The 15,627-nt window shown below is 31.4% G+C and overlaps 1 protein-coding gene across 5 annotated transcripts in view; it reads right to left on the bottom strand.

Annotated features, from left to right (window-relative positions):
* Positions 1-15,627, bottom strand: part of LOC133182004 (high affinity cAMP-specific and IBMX-insensitive 3',5'-cyclic phosphodiesterase 8B-like) — a 58,345-nt gene that overhangs the window by 19,547 nt on the left and 23,171 nt on the right. For 3 of the 5 annotated variants that reach the window (XM_061316702.1, XM_061316700.1, XM_061316701.1), the window contains exons 2-4: positions 13,021-13,077; positions 6,388-6,578; positions 351-410 (exon numbers count right to left, since the gene is read on the bottom strand). In XM_061316702.1, coding sequence (XP_061172686.1) covers positions 351-410; positions 6,388-6,578; positions 13,021-13,077 — 308 coding nt within the window. Of the gene's footprint in view, positions 1-350; positions 411-1,922; positions 2,103-6,387; positions 6,579-13,020; positions 13,078-15,211; positions 15,448-15,627 lie in introns of those variants that run through there. The other 2 variants (XM_061316703.1, XM_061316704.1) reach the window with 2 other exon arrangements.

Raw genomic sequence — 15,627 nt, 5'->3', positions numbered from 1 at the left:
AAAATGGACACATTTTGAACAGAATACCTCAGGTGAGCTAATAAGAGAGCAAGATGTGAATTTTAGTTATAATCAAATACAGAGGTAAGTGACATCTTGCTATTTGTATATATAACTGCATCTTTTTGTATCTTAACAGATGTATGAGGGTAATGTCCGGTAAAATCGTGGACAAGTAGTCTAGAGTGAAAAATGATCAACACTGCAAATATGATAAATAAACATTTGTTGCAAATTTCAGCTCAGACCATGAATTATTTTTTGATAAAAACGCAATGTCTACAATTTTACCGGACAAACCTCATACAAGTTAGACTTCACAATCAAATCTTAACACCATGTATACTTACACCCTTTTTGTGATTGCCACAATTACAGTGTGATCACTGGACTTAGTTGCCCTCATTGATCTAAAACAGTAAAAAAAAAAATTACTGCATATTAGAAGCATACAGGAAAATCAAATTCCAAGTGTTTTGACATGAATCAACCTGTACTAAAGTCTTTTATGTAACTTTCCTGTCTTCCTTTGGCAAATTCATTTGATATGCCATAAACAATTTTTGAATACTTAATGCATACATGTTGAAATAAATAAACTACATATAACCAAAATCATAAGGTCTTCATATTTCAATAACATCCCATTTCAAGCAGACAGTGAAATGGAGACAACTTTTTACACCTGACCAACCATCGAGTTCAACTGCATACTGATTTCATACAGCTGCGTTACGCACTGGATGCATGGCAATAAACACATAGCTAATCAGTTTTACCTTGCTCTAGTTACTGTGTTGTCGGTCCATCTAATCAGCCATTGAAAAGACAACATAAAATTTATTTAATCTTGAAGTCAATCACTCATTTTTTTACACCCACAAAATTAATTACACTTGCACATTATTTAACATAGTAAATGTAACTTTTAGTGAACTCTTGAATTTCAGCATATACATATATATATATAAGCCATAATAATAAACAATATATATCTGTTACTGCTACTCAACACTGTAATACGTATACTTCTGATCCACAGGTCTGTAAATCGCTTTATTCTAACAAACCTGCAGGAATATACAAAAGAGTAATTTTTTACACCCCCAGTTTGTCGATCAGTTGGATTAAAGTGATCTACCAGCAAATGCCTGTGTTCTGATCTTCTCTTACATGCCAACCATGATTTCAATTGATATTCATTTAGTTTATTAAGTCATTAGGAAAGGAAAATATATTTTCTGATTTGATAAAGGAGAATGCTTGTACTGACTTAAGTGCTCATTGCATGAGTCTAATAATGAATGTGGTAAATGAATATATGCAAAAATGGACAAACAGACAAACTGGCTACTGAAATTATGGATGAAAATCTCAACCTGAACAAGACGATTCTCAAAGAAAATAAAAGAATCATTACTTTATTACTGAAGAAAGCTTTCCAAGAAATCCTGAAATTCCATTAATCTTGATTGTGATGAAAATTTACATGCATCAAGAACCATGAATACACTTCTCTCTGTTGTATGACATTATCCATATGTCTATTTTCCCATTAATGTGCTTTCAATAAGGTCTTCAAATTGACATCTCATGAATACATCATGACTGAAGTTTGTATTTGACTTTCAATTGTTGGGATGAATTTCCCAATCTGATCAAACATTAGATATCAGCTAAATTCAGAATATTATATATCTTTACCATTCTTCCCCCCTTCTGATATGCACATAGATAGATAAAATCTCTTTTAAAAATATCAACAAGATGAACTGGCAAGTTGTGAAGAACAGTTCCCTAATATTACCATAAATCAAATAGGCCTTATTTACTGGAATACTGCCTCCCACCCCACAAACAGTAATTGAAGCTCAAGATGTCAGCTTATCCTGTTGTTAAAAGAGAATTCTTTGAAGCTTTACCTGACATTACATTTAGCAGGAAACATATTCCAACTTATTATTTAACACTCCTTTTCAGCCAATATCCCTGACAAAGATCTGACTGAGTACCACTCCACAAGGTCTATATGACCACAGGCAAAAGAGACCTGAATTCTCCTACTGATAACATATAATTACCATCATTAAGGTATTTATCTTTTATAATGAAAATTCTGTAAACCTGAATATTGTTCACATTCCAAGTATCACCTTGCACATATTATAAATTATTCAGACAACAAGACAAATAAGAAAGCAGCATCTCAACATTCATAAGAAATTGTGTCTTGTGAATTCATTAACATTTTAATCATTACTAGCATATAAAGGCCAACCATTTCTTACCAATATATACTAAATATTTTACTTTACGGTCTTCTTCATTGATATATATACTTCCTCTTCAAAGGTTTAAATCTTGAGAAGATATCAAATCTATACATGTATCTGTCCTTCACAGACTTTAATATTGGAGGTTAGCAATGTTAGCAATAAAAACATGTATGATTTATTTACCGGTATTACAATTTCAACAGTGACATACTGTATTTTATTCCTTGAATAAAATCAGGGTTCGACACTAACTTTTTTAGGTTTTAGTCCGGCCGGACTAGTGCTTCTTTACTTTTACTAGTCCGCATGCAATTTTATGAGTCCGTCAAAAAAGGAAACATCAATGTTTTGTAACATTAATTTAAAAATAAACATTTCAGTAAATGTTTTTATACTTTTTAAAAATAAACAAAGCATTTTATTTTACGTGAAATTATTTATTCCACAGCACAGATTCATTGAAATCTCGAGATCAACGAGTACAATGGTATTCCCGACCTCGTTCTTTTGTCTTTACATTAAATCCAAAATGTCTGCCATCTTTCTTTTATGTGTCATATAAATTATGATTGCTAAAAAGTTTTTCATATCAATCAGTCAAAATATTAAGCGCTGACTTGAAATTGTCTAACGACCTGTCAAGAATCTTGTGGAGAATCGGACATTGGTAAATTATACATATTGTTTCTAGGAATTTTTACTGGTCCGTTCGGACTAATTAGTCCCAGATTTTATTAGTCCGAATGAAAATGTATTAGTCTGAGACTAACGGACTAACGTTAGTGTCGAACCCTGAAAATTGATATTTTTGCAAGTGATATATTTTAATTGTACAGATTGTACAAAATATGAAAATCACAACAGAGCTTTCAATTTTCCTCCCCTTCACAAAGTGTAATAAAGAAAATACTCTTTACAGAGAGCACAGACTAAAGTTTCTCCAAATTGTTGCTAAAGTCCATGTTTACACTTTTCAATCTCACAATTGCTTAGCTATGATGTCTCAAAACATCACAGTTTGTGACATACATTATATGTTACGAAAAGAAAGGAAAACTAAAGAAAATGTAACAAGCAACAAATTCAATGCCTTTTAGTTGGATATATGTGTTGACTTGTGAAAACATCAAAACTATATTAACAAGAGTTGTTTGAAACACTTATGCCCCCCCCCCCCCCCCAAAATAACAGGAATTCTTCTAAGTCAAAGGGGCATAACTCTGTCAAAAATTACTCGATTGTAACCAAAACAGAACTTGACCTAGATACTTTTATGATAAATATGTATAACAAATTTCATATCAGTATGTGCAACCTCTGCGAAGAAAATGAAACGAGTGCACTTATGGACCCCGGTAAAATGTGAAAAAATGAAGAATCAAATTAAGCATAATTTTTCATCTCAAATTATTAATTGATATCTAAACCATAAGATTGAACAAATTTTATCGCTGAAATTCATGAATATACATAGAGCAAAGCCATACAATGCGTTAGGGGTCAGTCGACATTTGTGATTTTCTATAGTAAATCAAGGACGGTCATTCATTTCAAAGCTTTTGTTTACTGTCAGCCTAACGTTGTACAAACTTGTGCGAATGGCAAAAAACGCATTATACATTTATAAAAATTGTGTGAAAGTAGGAAATTTGTACAAGATTAGGCTGGTACTTAAAATATTAAAAATGAATGAAAAGTTCAATGTTTTCCCTATAGCAAGTGAGAGCTATTTACCTGTATGACCTATGTTGAACCCACCTGTGGAATAAATTATTTAAAATACCGGTAGTCACGTGAGTTCTACCCAAGTAAACATTCCTCAAAGGTGCTCACTGTAAAACATAGCCACGTTTTGTATCATTATATCGAAGTCATGTTGCATAGAGAAGTTTGTATGTATTTGGTTTTAGGAACACGGGAGGGTTAGGAGAGTTTAGTCTTGTTAAAAAGGTCATCATACATAAAAGTATCGAACATTTTTAACATTCATGCAAGAAAATGGTACTGGTATTGAAAGCCACCTAAATTCCTTTTTTTTATTTTAAATTTAAAGGAACTAATGTAAATACTTATTGTATTATTTCAAATGCAAGCGTGCAAATTTCTTAGTTTGATTACTATGATTACAGGCATCTATACAACTTCATTCGATTTTTTCACAGGTAAAATACTGCAAGAAGTATCATTCGGCAAACGTGCCCGTCAATGATCCACCATCAGATTGTTCAACTGAGTGTCGATTTAAATGTCTCCTCCCCTTGATTTAAATAAATGAAACTCAAAATAGGTTCGGTGCGACTTTTCCGGATTTGGGGTATCTATATGCATTTGAAAATCTTCATTTGTTTCAAATCCATGCTGATTTAGGTGACATTTTAATGTGATTTTAATTAGAAATATCCACTTGTGTTTAACTATTACCAAAAGAGAACGATTTGGTAATATATTGTAAAGTAAAACGGCACAGAAAAAGGGCCCATTAAGCATTGCTGAAGTGCACTTGTCCTTTTTCCAAGTCCAAGGGGCATACAGGTAACTCAGTCAAAAATTGCTTGATCATACCCAAAACATAACTTGAATTAGATAGACTTATGATAAATACGTATATCAAATTTCATTTCAGTACGTGCAACCTCTCCAAAGAAAATGAATGGAAACTGTAAATAATTGGAATTTTTCAAAGTCCAAGGGAAATAACTCTGTCAAAAATTGCTCGATTGTACCCAAAACAGGTTGACCTAGATATTCTTATGATAAATCTGTATACCAAATTTCATTTCATTATGCGCAAACACTGCGAGGAAAATGAACAGAAACTGTTGGTGGACCTACAGACAGACAGACTGACCAACAGACAGCAGCAGCAAAGCAATATGCCCTCCCTTCATTCGAACGGGGGCATAATAAGAAAGTCCTTATGGACTATTGACCGAATTGAAGTTTCATCAGGACCTTGATCTGACATAAAGCTTTGGACTTAAACTTTGACTAAATATGAAGATCCCTTTGATATTTAATATTTCATACATAAAACTATTTACTGTTTGAAACATAAAACATGACTAATAACACCAACATAATTTTTTTAAACACATAATAATTCTATTCTATTTTATTTATTGATTTCCTGTGTTTTGATTGGACGAGAACAAATTCAAGAAAAAGTTTACACATCAATAAATCTCTCAACTAGAACTACTTTCTTGGCTTAGCTTTTACTGTAAAAAAAAATTGAAACAATTCATTACTTCTATTCTGTTTTAGCTCAACAATTACAGAAACTTTAAATTAAATAAATACAATACTGACAACATACAGGACTAAAAGACAGGAATTTTAAGTTTATGTCACTGTCAGATCAGGATTGTGATTTTTTGTTTAAATCTCTCAAAGGATATTATTGTTGTTCCTAATGCTAAGCAAATCAGCTCAGTTCTTGGTTGCTGATAGGAAAGAGAAACGTACCTCAGACTCTTGCCTAATAAGCATAAAATTCATAATTCTACATCCTATATTTTGTTCCGTTTTTAAACAAACCAGAGCAAATCAAAGGTGTCGTCGGTATGCTACTTTCATTTTAGAACATTTGTCGATAATGTCAACATGGTCAAGGACGAATTCTTCTGAAGTCTACTTGCATTTACAATTCATTGACTTAAGCAATATTCGAAGAGTTTTCATAAGTTTGTTTTATTGAATGTTTGACAATTTAAGTTAAACTTTATCGATGTTCATCTCAATTACATTTCATTTCCACATTGCGACATAAAGTATTCCTACGCTGTGTACAGAAATAGTGGATTGTATGGAGGCTTCAAAGAGAAATAATTTTAAAACTTCGTAATTGGAATTATAAGAATAAAACATTCTTTTTTTCAGAATTTATCGATGTGTAAACTCATGTCTTTGTACTCACAAACTTCACATAAAAGTGCTTCGCACTTTTATTCAGTTTGTGAGTTCAAAGGCATGAGTTTACTCATCAATAAATTCTGAAAAAAGAACATTTAATCCTATATTAACTGTTGTAACTTATCGAGTAAAAAAAAAATGGAAAATCAATGCTGTATTTGTATTATATCTTTAAACACGTAGTAATGTAGTAACTTACCGACAAAGAGCTTCAGAATCAAAATTTTTGCTGCTTCTGTTGTCAATGATGACCACATCATGATGTTTGTCTAAGTAACACTCTAGGGCTCCTTCAGCATTATGAGCTATAAAGCACTTATAGCCCATTTTGTCTGCTGCCCACCAAAAACCATCGCTCTGTGCATCCTCCTTGGCAAACACCAGTAATATCTAAAATTACAAAAGTTTACCTTTTAAATACTACCCAACTCTTAATGAATCACTTTAATAGAAACAGTATGAACTCATGATTCAAAGTTCAATAAACTTCCTATGACATTAAGGCAGAAAAGATTAAAAAAAAAAAATAATGACACTCTTTATTGAAACATTAGAGCAAATGAATGCAGGAGAACAGAACCTTCATTTGTAACATCAAAAGATTAAATGACAATGAGGAGTCAAAAATGATAATTGATATAATGATATTCAAATTGCAAATAACATAGAAAGAAGAAACCAACAATATAATCAGTACAAGCATATCTAAATTTTACTATAAAATATCTAAGAATCCTGTTTAGATTGTGTCATTTTGCCCCACAAGATGTGAACCACACCTTACTATTATCATGATTTAATCCATTATATTCCATCCCTGGAAAATTCCTCTGTGACTGAGAGAAAATATTAGCATGCAAAATAATTTTCCAGAATCGCAATAAACTAAATAAATTTGAAAAACTAATTTATACAAAAATCAAATTGTTTATATTTAACTAAAATTATCTTCATCATATGCATATAATTCAAGAGGATAAAAGTATAACAAATTTTTACATTCATCAGCTCTTAACACTTGATTGAGTATGCAAAGCATGTTGACACAGATGTTATTTTGTACCTTCATGTTTGAACACTGCAAAGTGAAGTGCATTATCAAGTGTTGGTGTTCCTGTTCATCATTGCTTGGCCGACACTGATTCACCTTGACCCGATAACTTGTCTCTGAGTAATAGTAGTGTCTACCAATGTTACCGTACAAGATTTAGAAAATATCCATGTATTTGCAAATTTTCTCAAATCATTGCTTACAGGTGGAAAATGTCAGTGAGCAACTATAACCTCAACTTTATAATTCATGCATTTTATAAAAGAATATAAAATGTAGTAAAAAATATGATTCATTATACCATTGTATCTTCTTCAAAGGATTGGCAGTACTTCATTTGAATCAATTATTAATGAATTTAAAAACTGCTATGTAATGAAGAATGAGTGATTAGCAATGTAATAAGTGTAAAAATTCCTAATAAAAAGAAACCACAAACTTTACCATTACCCTCCCACTCTCTATCAATAAACAGGGATGAAATTCTTACTAAACACTGGCTTCCATTGGAACTATTCTCATTCACAAACTTTATATACTAATTATGTGGCATTTTGTATACAGAAGATGTATTGATGAAAATACGGGAATATTATATGATGTTTCAGACTTTTCATATAATTAAACCAGCACAGAACATATCAAGCAAAATAACATCCTTTATGAATATGTTACGAGAATATATTCTGAGAAAACTTCACTTCCGTCACATTTTTATAATTGTGAATTTCAGCGTTTTAAATTTTTATTATAATCAGAATATATAGACATAGAAAAAAAACCCACACAATACACAAAATACACCATCCTGAAACCGAGCCCTTATGCTATGGGCTTAATTGATTGATCAATTTTTTCCCAAAACAAATAACACTAAAACAGAACAGAAATCAATCAGACTTACTCAATTAAAATCCCCCAACCATAAGTATTTGCACTGTATCATCATTAGAACAAATGAATCCAGTATTAGTAAACAGTTTTAATATTCATTGGTAATGTTGTGTTCATTCTCTAATCCCATCAATACAGAAGATCAATCAACTTTTTAAACACACACAATCATGCTGAAAAATAACAAAGCAGGAATTCACAAATAATTAATAATAATCAATTTCACAAAGACATTGTCTTTTCATACTGTCAAAAAAATTGCTTTTATATTAATAACCAAAAAAAAAAAAAAAGATCAACAACAAACAATTGATATTTGTTTTAGCTTCTTTACATTACATTTCCTGTTTAAGTGAAGAATGCTTTTTTTTTCTTAAGTAAAACAGTGAGCTTTTAATGACAATTACAGTGGAAGCTATTTAATCTCCATTAATAATTCTACATTATAAACCCACACAACTTACTGAAGATGGCAACTATACATATTGCTGACTTTTTCAGTCAGCACTATGCATGCAGCTTATTATAATTCCAAGAAAAAATAAATTATGCCTCTTTAGTATATATTTTAAAATATATATTTGGAGAAGTTGAAAATTCTTTACACATTTTTAAACTGTTTCTATTTTCAAAAAAAGTCTATTTTTATAATATTGCCAGTATTATTTATGACTATATATTGCCAACAGAGCATCCAAATCCTCTGAATACGAGACTGATCATTGCTATTTAGTTGTTAGAGTCATAGGACTACAATAGACGAATGTATTCATAAAAAAGTAATCTTTCTTAAAGAAATTATTGTAAATTTAAAATAAAACATAAAGGTATATCTTCATTTATGTCTATGTGTGTAAATTAAAATAACTACCTTCTTACTTTATATTTCTTTGTATGATTTCATTACTTAATATATACTTTCAAATTAACCATTCTAAATTATTTAATGGATATACATACTTATGTGTTTCCATTAACTTACAGAAATTTCATGCAGATATAAAAATATTTATATTACTAAGAAAACAAAGATGATATGTAAGTTGAATTTATTATAATAAAAATAATTATCATTAAAATAATGCGTAAAAAAGATATAGCCATAATGAATATACACTCAAAAGTGTCTCCCCTGTAATTAGACAGTTTGTTTCATTGCATTTAGGCTAATGATTGTCACGATACTTTGAATGAAAACACACTCCACAGTGTTAGCTTAGAAGTACAATTTATCACTTTTTTCTCTCTCTGTGAACCACAATGCCTGAGAAGGACAATTTGTAAATTAGGTCACCACAGTAAACTCCGAATGACAATTCATCATCTCCAAATTACAGGAAATAAGACAGTTTTCTCCTGCTGACTTATAGTCTTGTCATTAATTTGAATGATATTGGCTAATAAAATGATTGAGTTACCCTTCAATCACTCACAAGGTATAGACAGTGACTTAGACATACCTTGTGTCAAATATTTCAAACTTATTAAATATCCTGTAAATCTTAAAATTCACTCATTTGTGTAACCATAAATGAAAACTTTTCAATATTACTTAATATATTAATAAATTCCCTGAAAATGTGAGGAATTTTATATGATGTCACATCAATTAAATATGCAGTTTTAATCTATTTTCAGAAAAAATACCTTAGTTGTAGCTTTATTTTTAAAGAAAGAAGTAAATATATGAATTTAGGTTCAAAGAGCCCAAGACTTACCCTAGTTCTGGATTACCCATACTGGCAAAAAAGTGAACAATATGCCTCAATTGACATACAGCGGGAAAGAAGAGGTTGCCAGTAAATTTTCAAGCTTGACTAGTACTTTTTGAATATGTTTTTGACAGAACAGCTATTTTTTCAGAAATTTTTATTTTCACTATTTAGCTGGACAATTAACCAAGCTCTGGGGCACTGAAACATGGACGAGCTCACTTTTTGATCTCAGTCTCACTTTTGCAAAAGGAATTAATAGTGGAAAAGTGAGACTGCATGAGATCAATAGTGAACACATTACGTCCCATGGCCTCAGAGCCAGTACGTTGAAATCATACATTGAAACCAAGAAGTTGCTACGCTAGTCATGCCAGACTTCATTATTGCTTGTTTTTGATTAATAAAAACAGACACAACAACAAAAAAATATTACAGTTATATTATACTTTCATGTAAATACTTGTAATGAATTTGATTCATCAAGAAACATTTTAAGAACACTTACACTATGAACGATGAAACAACTTAGCAACAGTAAACACTGCTTGACAATGGGTGATATTCAAAAAATATATATATCTACTGAGCCCAGAATCTATGTGCCCTTTATTTATATAAATCATTCAGTATTACATAATAAATACTGCATGAAGTTGAGGGTAACACTTAAAATTTTTACTCCTTGACCTACATAAAACCCAATATAAAGTAACAATGGCATCAATCTGAAGTAAAGCAATTCAAATTTTATTTTATGTTGACCTGTTTTCAAACTATATTTAAACTCAGATCATCTTATATGAAAGTTAAAGTAGAAATATGTCCACAGGACATGAATGCCCTCCCCAGGATTCATAGTAATGCAATATAAAATTTGTGTTAGTGTATGAATTTTGATGAAAAGATCTTGAATTCTTTCTTTAAAACTGAGTTTTATACAAAATAGAAAAGTCAAAGGTCACTGGGAAAGTCAAAGTAAAAAAAAAAACCCATAGGTAATCAGAGATTACAGAGCTCACCTCAACGAATGTTGTCTTTAAGTAAGTCAAAGTACCACACTAAACTAATTATCTAGTAGTGTGCATCCCTATATGCAACATATATGCAATTTTGATCTGAAAGGGCTTGGGAATGGCCTTATCTAAATACTTTAAATTAGTCACTCATCCAGAAAATATAATCAAATCCAGCATCTGAAGCAACTTTAAGAGTGTTCGTCCCTTAATTAATGCAGCATCCATGCAAGTTTGGTTCAGATAGGCTTTATTGTTTCTTGGCAATGGACCTGCTCCAAAAACTTTAACCTGGTCACTCTTCCTGAAAATGTAGGTCAGATCCAGCATCCAAAGCAAGTCTGTAGGGTGCACTCTTAGATGTATCATCCATACAAGTTTGGTCAATATGGGACTTATAATTGATTAGAAATGAGATCTGCTCCAAAAACTTTAATATGGTCACTCATCCAGAAAATATTGGTCAGATCAAGCATCCGAAGCAAGTCCAGTAGTGTGCATCTTTAAACTTTAGATGTATCATGCATGCAAGTTTGGTCAACATAGGACTTACAGTTACTTGGAAATGAAATCTGCTCCAAAATCTTTAACATGGTCACTCATCCGGAAAATGTAGGTCAGATTCAGCATCCGAAGCAAGTCAAGTAGTGTGCATCCTTAAGTGTACCATCCATGCAAATTTGGTCAATGTAGGAATTATAGTTATTTGGAAATGAGATCTGCTCCAAAAACTTTAACCTGATCACTCATCCGGAAATGTATGTCAGATCCAGCATCCGAAGCAAGTCAAGTGGTGTGCATCCGATGTATCATCCATGCAATTTTGGTCAACATAGGGCTTATAGTTACTTGGAAATGACATCTGCCCAAAAACTTTAACCTGGTCACTCATCCACAAAATGTAGGTCAGATCCAGCATCCAAAGCAAGTCCAGTAATGTGCATCCTTAGATGTATCATCCATGCAAGTTTGGTCAACATACGGCTTATAGTTACTTGGAAATGAGACCTGCTCCAAAAACTTTAACCTGCACCAAAAACATTAACCTGCTCCAAAAACATTAACCTGCTCATTCTTTAGCTAAAATTGCAGCATCTGAAACCTTGACTGGTACAATGAAACACACTAGAAGCATTGCCCATCCATCTCTGATTAATATAGGGCATACAAACACCTGAAAAGAAATCTGCTCCAAAAACTTTAACCTGGGACACTGACACCCACGGTATTACATAAGCTCCCCCACCTTCGTTAAGGTGAGCTAAAAATTAGACATGATTGATAAATTGTCACCAAATTATATATTAGCACATAAGCTAACATATATATATCTTGAATAGTTTCTTTGAAACAGTTAAAATGTAAAATAAAGAAATGTAAGGTCTGAATTATTAACGAAGTCAAAATCATGATGACTTGCAGAGATCTATCTATTGTGTTTCAAAAAGTGATCACAATTAAAAATTTCATGATTATTTTTCCCACATTAAAAGCAAACAAACAAGCCTCTCATAATATTGCACATGCCAAATTAAGACCTTCATCTTGAATGGATAAAATAGTTTTTGTTGGATATAAATGATACCATATAGGAAATTTGTTAATTTCTGCAAGTTGACTGCATGTTTCTATACCAAAGTTAAGAATTTTCTGCCTCTATATTATTCTGTATTATATTTTAAAGTCTTTTTCTTTCAACAATAAATAGACATATTCAGTTAAATAAAATTCTGCTTTCAGGGGAAATGTAATATTTTAAGCCATAAGATAGGGCACTTATTGTCAGACTGAGGGGTGGATGCTTATTAAGGGTAAGTAAGTAATCTTCAAAATAGTATAAAACTGCAGATAAGGCCATCTTTAAAAAATTGTTTGGTTGCCCTCTCCCGAAAGATTGACTAAAAATGGTCCAACTCAAAACTTTTTTAAACCTCCAGGAAACAGTTATTTTTTATTCATTCCAAAGTTTTCTCATCCCATTGTTTACTATTTTAACTTCATATTCGCAAGTGTTTTTAACTTTAAAAGAAAATGTTTCTTTCTATCTACCCAATTTTCTATCCTGAGTCAGGAGAGGGCAAGCAAAATCTTTTTTTTTTTTTGAAAGATGGCCTAAGAAAATTCTATTTTTTTTTAAAATACACTGTATACACACTTACTGATAAGTTCTTTTGTTTCAGCTTCATTGGTCCAAATATCACTTCATTATCTGTATTCTGAAATTTAAAAAATCTTGATTAACAGTATGTAATCATTCTAGTTAGTTAGCAATATTTCATTCAAAATTGTTAGAGAATTCAGAGTGAACATAACTACAGACTGCATGAAAATATTACAGAGCATTTCCATTGCATCCTCTTAAAAGTGTCACATGCCCTTGGCGATCAATGGAATTGGCCAGGAAACTTTTACACACAACATACTCTACTGAAGCCTTCCTGCTTTTTATTACAGAGCATGGTTTAAAGTCATTTCTTTTTTACTTCTGAAATTGCACCATTTTAAAGTAAACTTTCACCCTTACAAATTCTTGTATACTCTGTAAATGGGTAAACTCAACATATATACAATTCATAAAGATATGGCTTTAACAACCTTTTACCAGCTATCACTTGATCCTACCAACTGGCAGCCACAATTAGGAATCATTCTTCACATTATTCTCGCAGAACATACATGAAATATATTATCACCATATCATTTAAAAATTTGAATATTCAATTTTTCAACTACAATGATACATGGAAAAACCAATAGAATATTTATGCACAATAAAGATATCTAAATTTGTTGACCATGCATATAATTGATACTCCACATCAAGCTAAACTGAGACATTTGTACTCTTTTTGAAGTTGAACACATGATGTTTATTTAGCTTTAATTAGGTCAGCCTTTAAGTATATACCCACATGACACAAAACCTTAATAAAAATGATAATTTCAAACTCCATGTCAAAAAACAAACAGTTGACAGTTAGTGGTTCTGTGAAGCGATTAAAAACAATGAGATTCCCTGTTTGACGTGTGGGTCCCTGGTTACACTCTCAACGGAAATGTTACTAATGTTCTACTTAGATACATCAAAACGTACAGCAGTGTATCCACAAAAAATACATCTTTTGTGACTTGCGAGACAACACGTAATTTTAGAACAGCCTATTAATCAGATGAATTCTGTCAATTACAAGAGGGACTAAAAACAAAAGTGAACTCTTTTGTACATCACAGACTTGCAACAAAATGACGTCATAAGAAATCTCCAAAACTGAAATCAAGGTGTGCTAATTACATATTGATCAACCCTTTTGCCCCATTTATTACATCACTGCTAGTCTAAATAATGGAGCACTCAATGAAAAGTTTCCTGCACTTTAAATGAAATTTTTGTTTATGAGGGAAAATTGTTCAATATTCGACCGACTTTGGAATGATTACTAGTTTTGCATAATGTTCATGCTGACAAATCAAACATCATGTTATTTTAAGTAAATAAAACATTCACATCAAAAAAACATTCTTTTAATACACCCTAATGCCTGAGGTTTCCTGCACTTAAATTTTCATGCATCAACAAGGCAAGATAAAGATCCATTATCTCACAACATTCTCAATTATGAACTTTACAAACAAATGTACACATAGTACAACAATCAAAACTGAAAATTTCATTATACTCAACAACTTATGATTCTAAATCTTGCACTTAGCCTGTTAAGCTGAACCAATTCATCCTTTTTAAATATATTTTAAAATCCCAAATACATGAAACACTGTGCAATAAAATTTTCTAGTTTTACAATACATGATCTGAATGTGAGGCCAAAATTTAACTATGAATACTTAAATCTCTATCAATATTCAAACTTATTATTAAAAAAAGAAAAAAATACAGCACTCTTCAATTTAACACATTTCTTGATTTGTGGTATAATTTCTTGTAATCAGCAAAATATGTCCAGAGTTGAACTACCTTCTTTCCTGTAATCTAAGCCTTATATTCCTGCAACACCAGGATAATGACAATATATGCACTCTTGCAAAGAATTGCAGAAAAAAAGAGAAGTGCAATTTTTTTCTTCAAAAATATTGATGGGAAACTCTTTTGCAAACCAAAATGTTAATCCTCTCTGACTACAGAAAAAATCCCTGAAATATTTCTTTTCTCAATTCAAAAATTCAGCAGCATGGTAAACATAATGGTTGCATGTATACCAAGTCATTTCTTAGTAACTTCTGAATTCAAATTAGAAATTGCGTTGCATACAATGTAGCAAACTAATAGTTTAATTCTTTTAGACCCAAAATATAATTATGAAATATAAGAAAATTGAAAAAGTTGGTACTCACATTACACATCAGTGCATTTTTTCTCACAGTGGTTCCAAAAGGGAAGTAATAACTAGTGTACAGTATAGGCCCTATTTTGATGCCCTTTTATTCTAACTATCATAAGAAAAAAGTTGCTAGTTTCTTCAACTCATACATGGAAAAATTCTTTCACAGATGGTAACTTTCAATTCGGATTCACAATTCCATATCACAACAGGATCACTGACTGCTTTCAAAATAAAAACATTGATTTGATACCAGAAAATCAAATTGCAAAGAAAGACTCCAAAGTCAGTTTAGCACCTATTGGATGCTGTAGACATAGTGGCTTGTCTAAAAAACATACAAGTTCCCTTGCAACTAAGACGAATTAATCCACAATAAAGACAATCCTGATCTGTAAGGTGTAGTAAGTGTCAAGTGTCATGATCATC

Source organism: Saccostrea echinata, unplaced genomic scaffold (assembly GCF_033153115.1).
Source record: "Saccostrea echinata isolate AGI-Se365-2 ecotype Australia unplaced genomic scaffold, CSIRO_AGI_Sech_v1 ptg000009l, whole genome shotgun sequence".
Lineage (NCBI taxonomy): Eukaryota > Metazoa > Mollusca > Bivalvia > Ostreida > Ostreidae > Saccostrea > Saccostrea echinata.
Note: the sequence above shows the minus strand (reverse complement) of the source record. Positions and strands in the feature narration are given on the sequence as shown.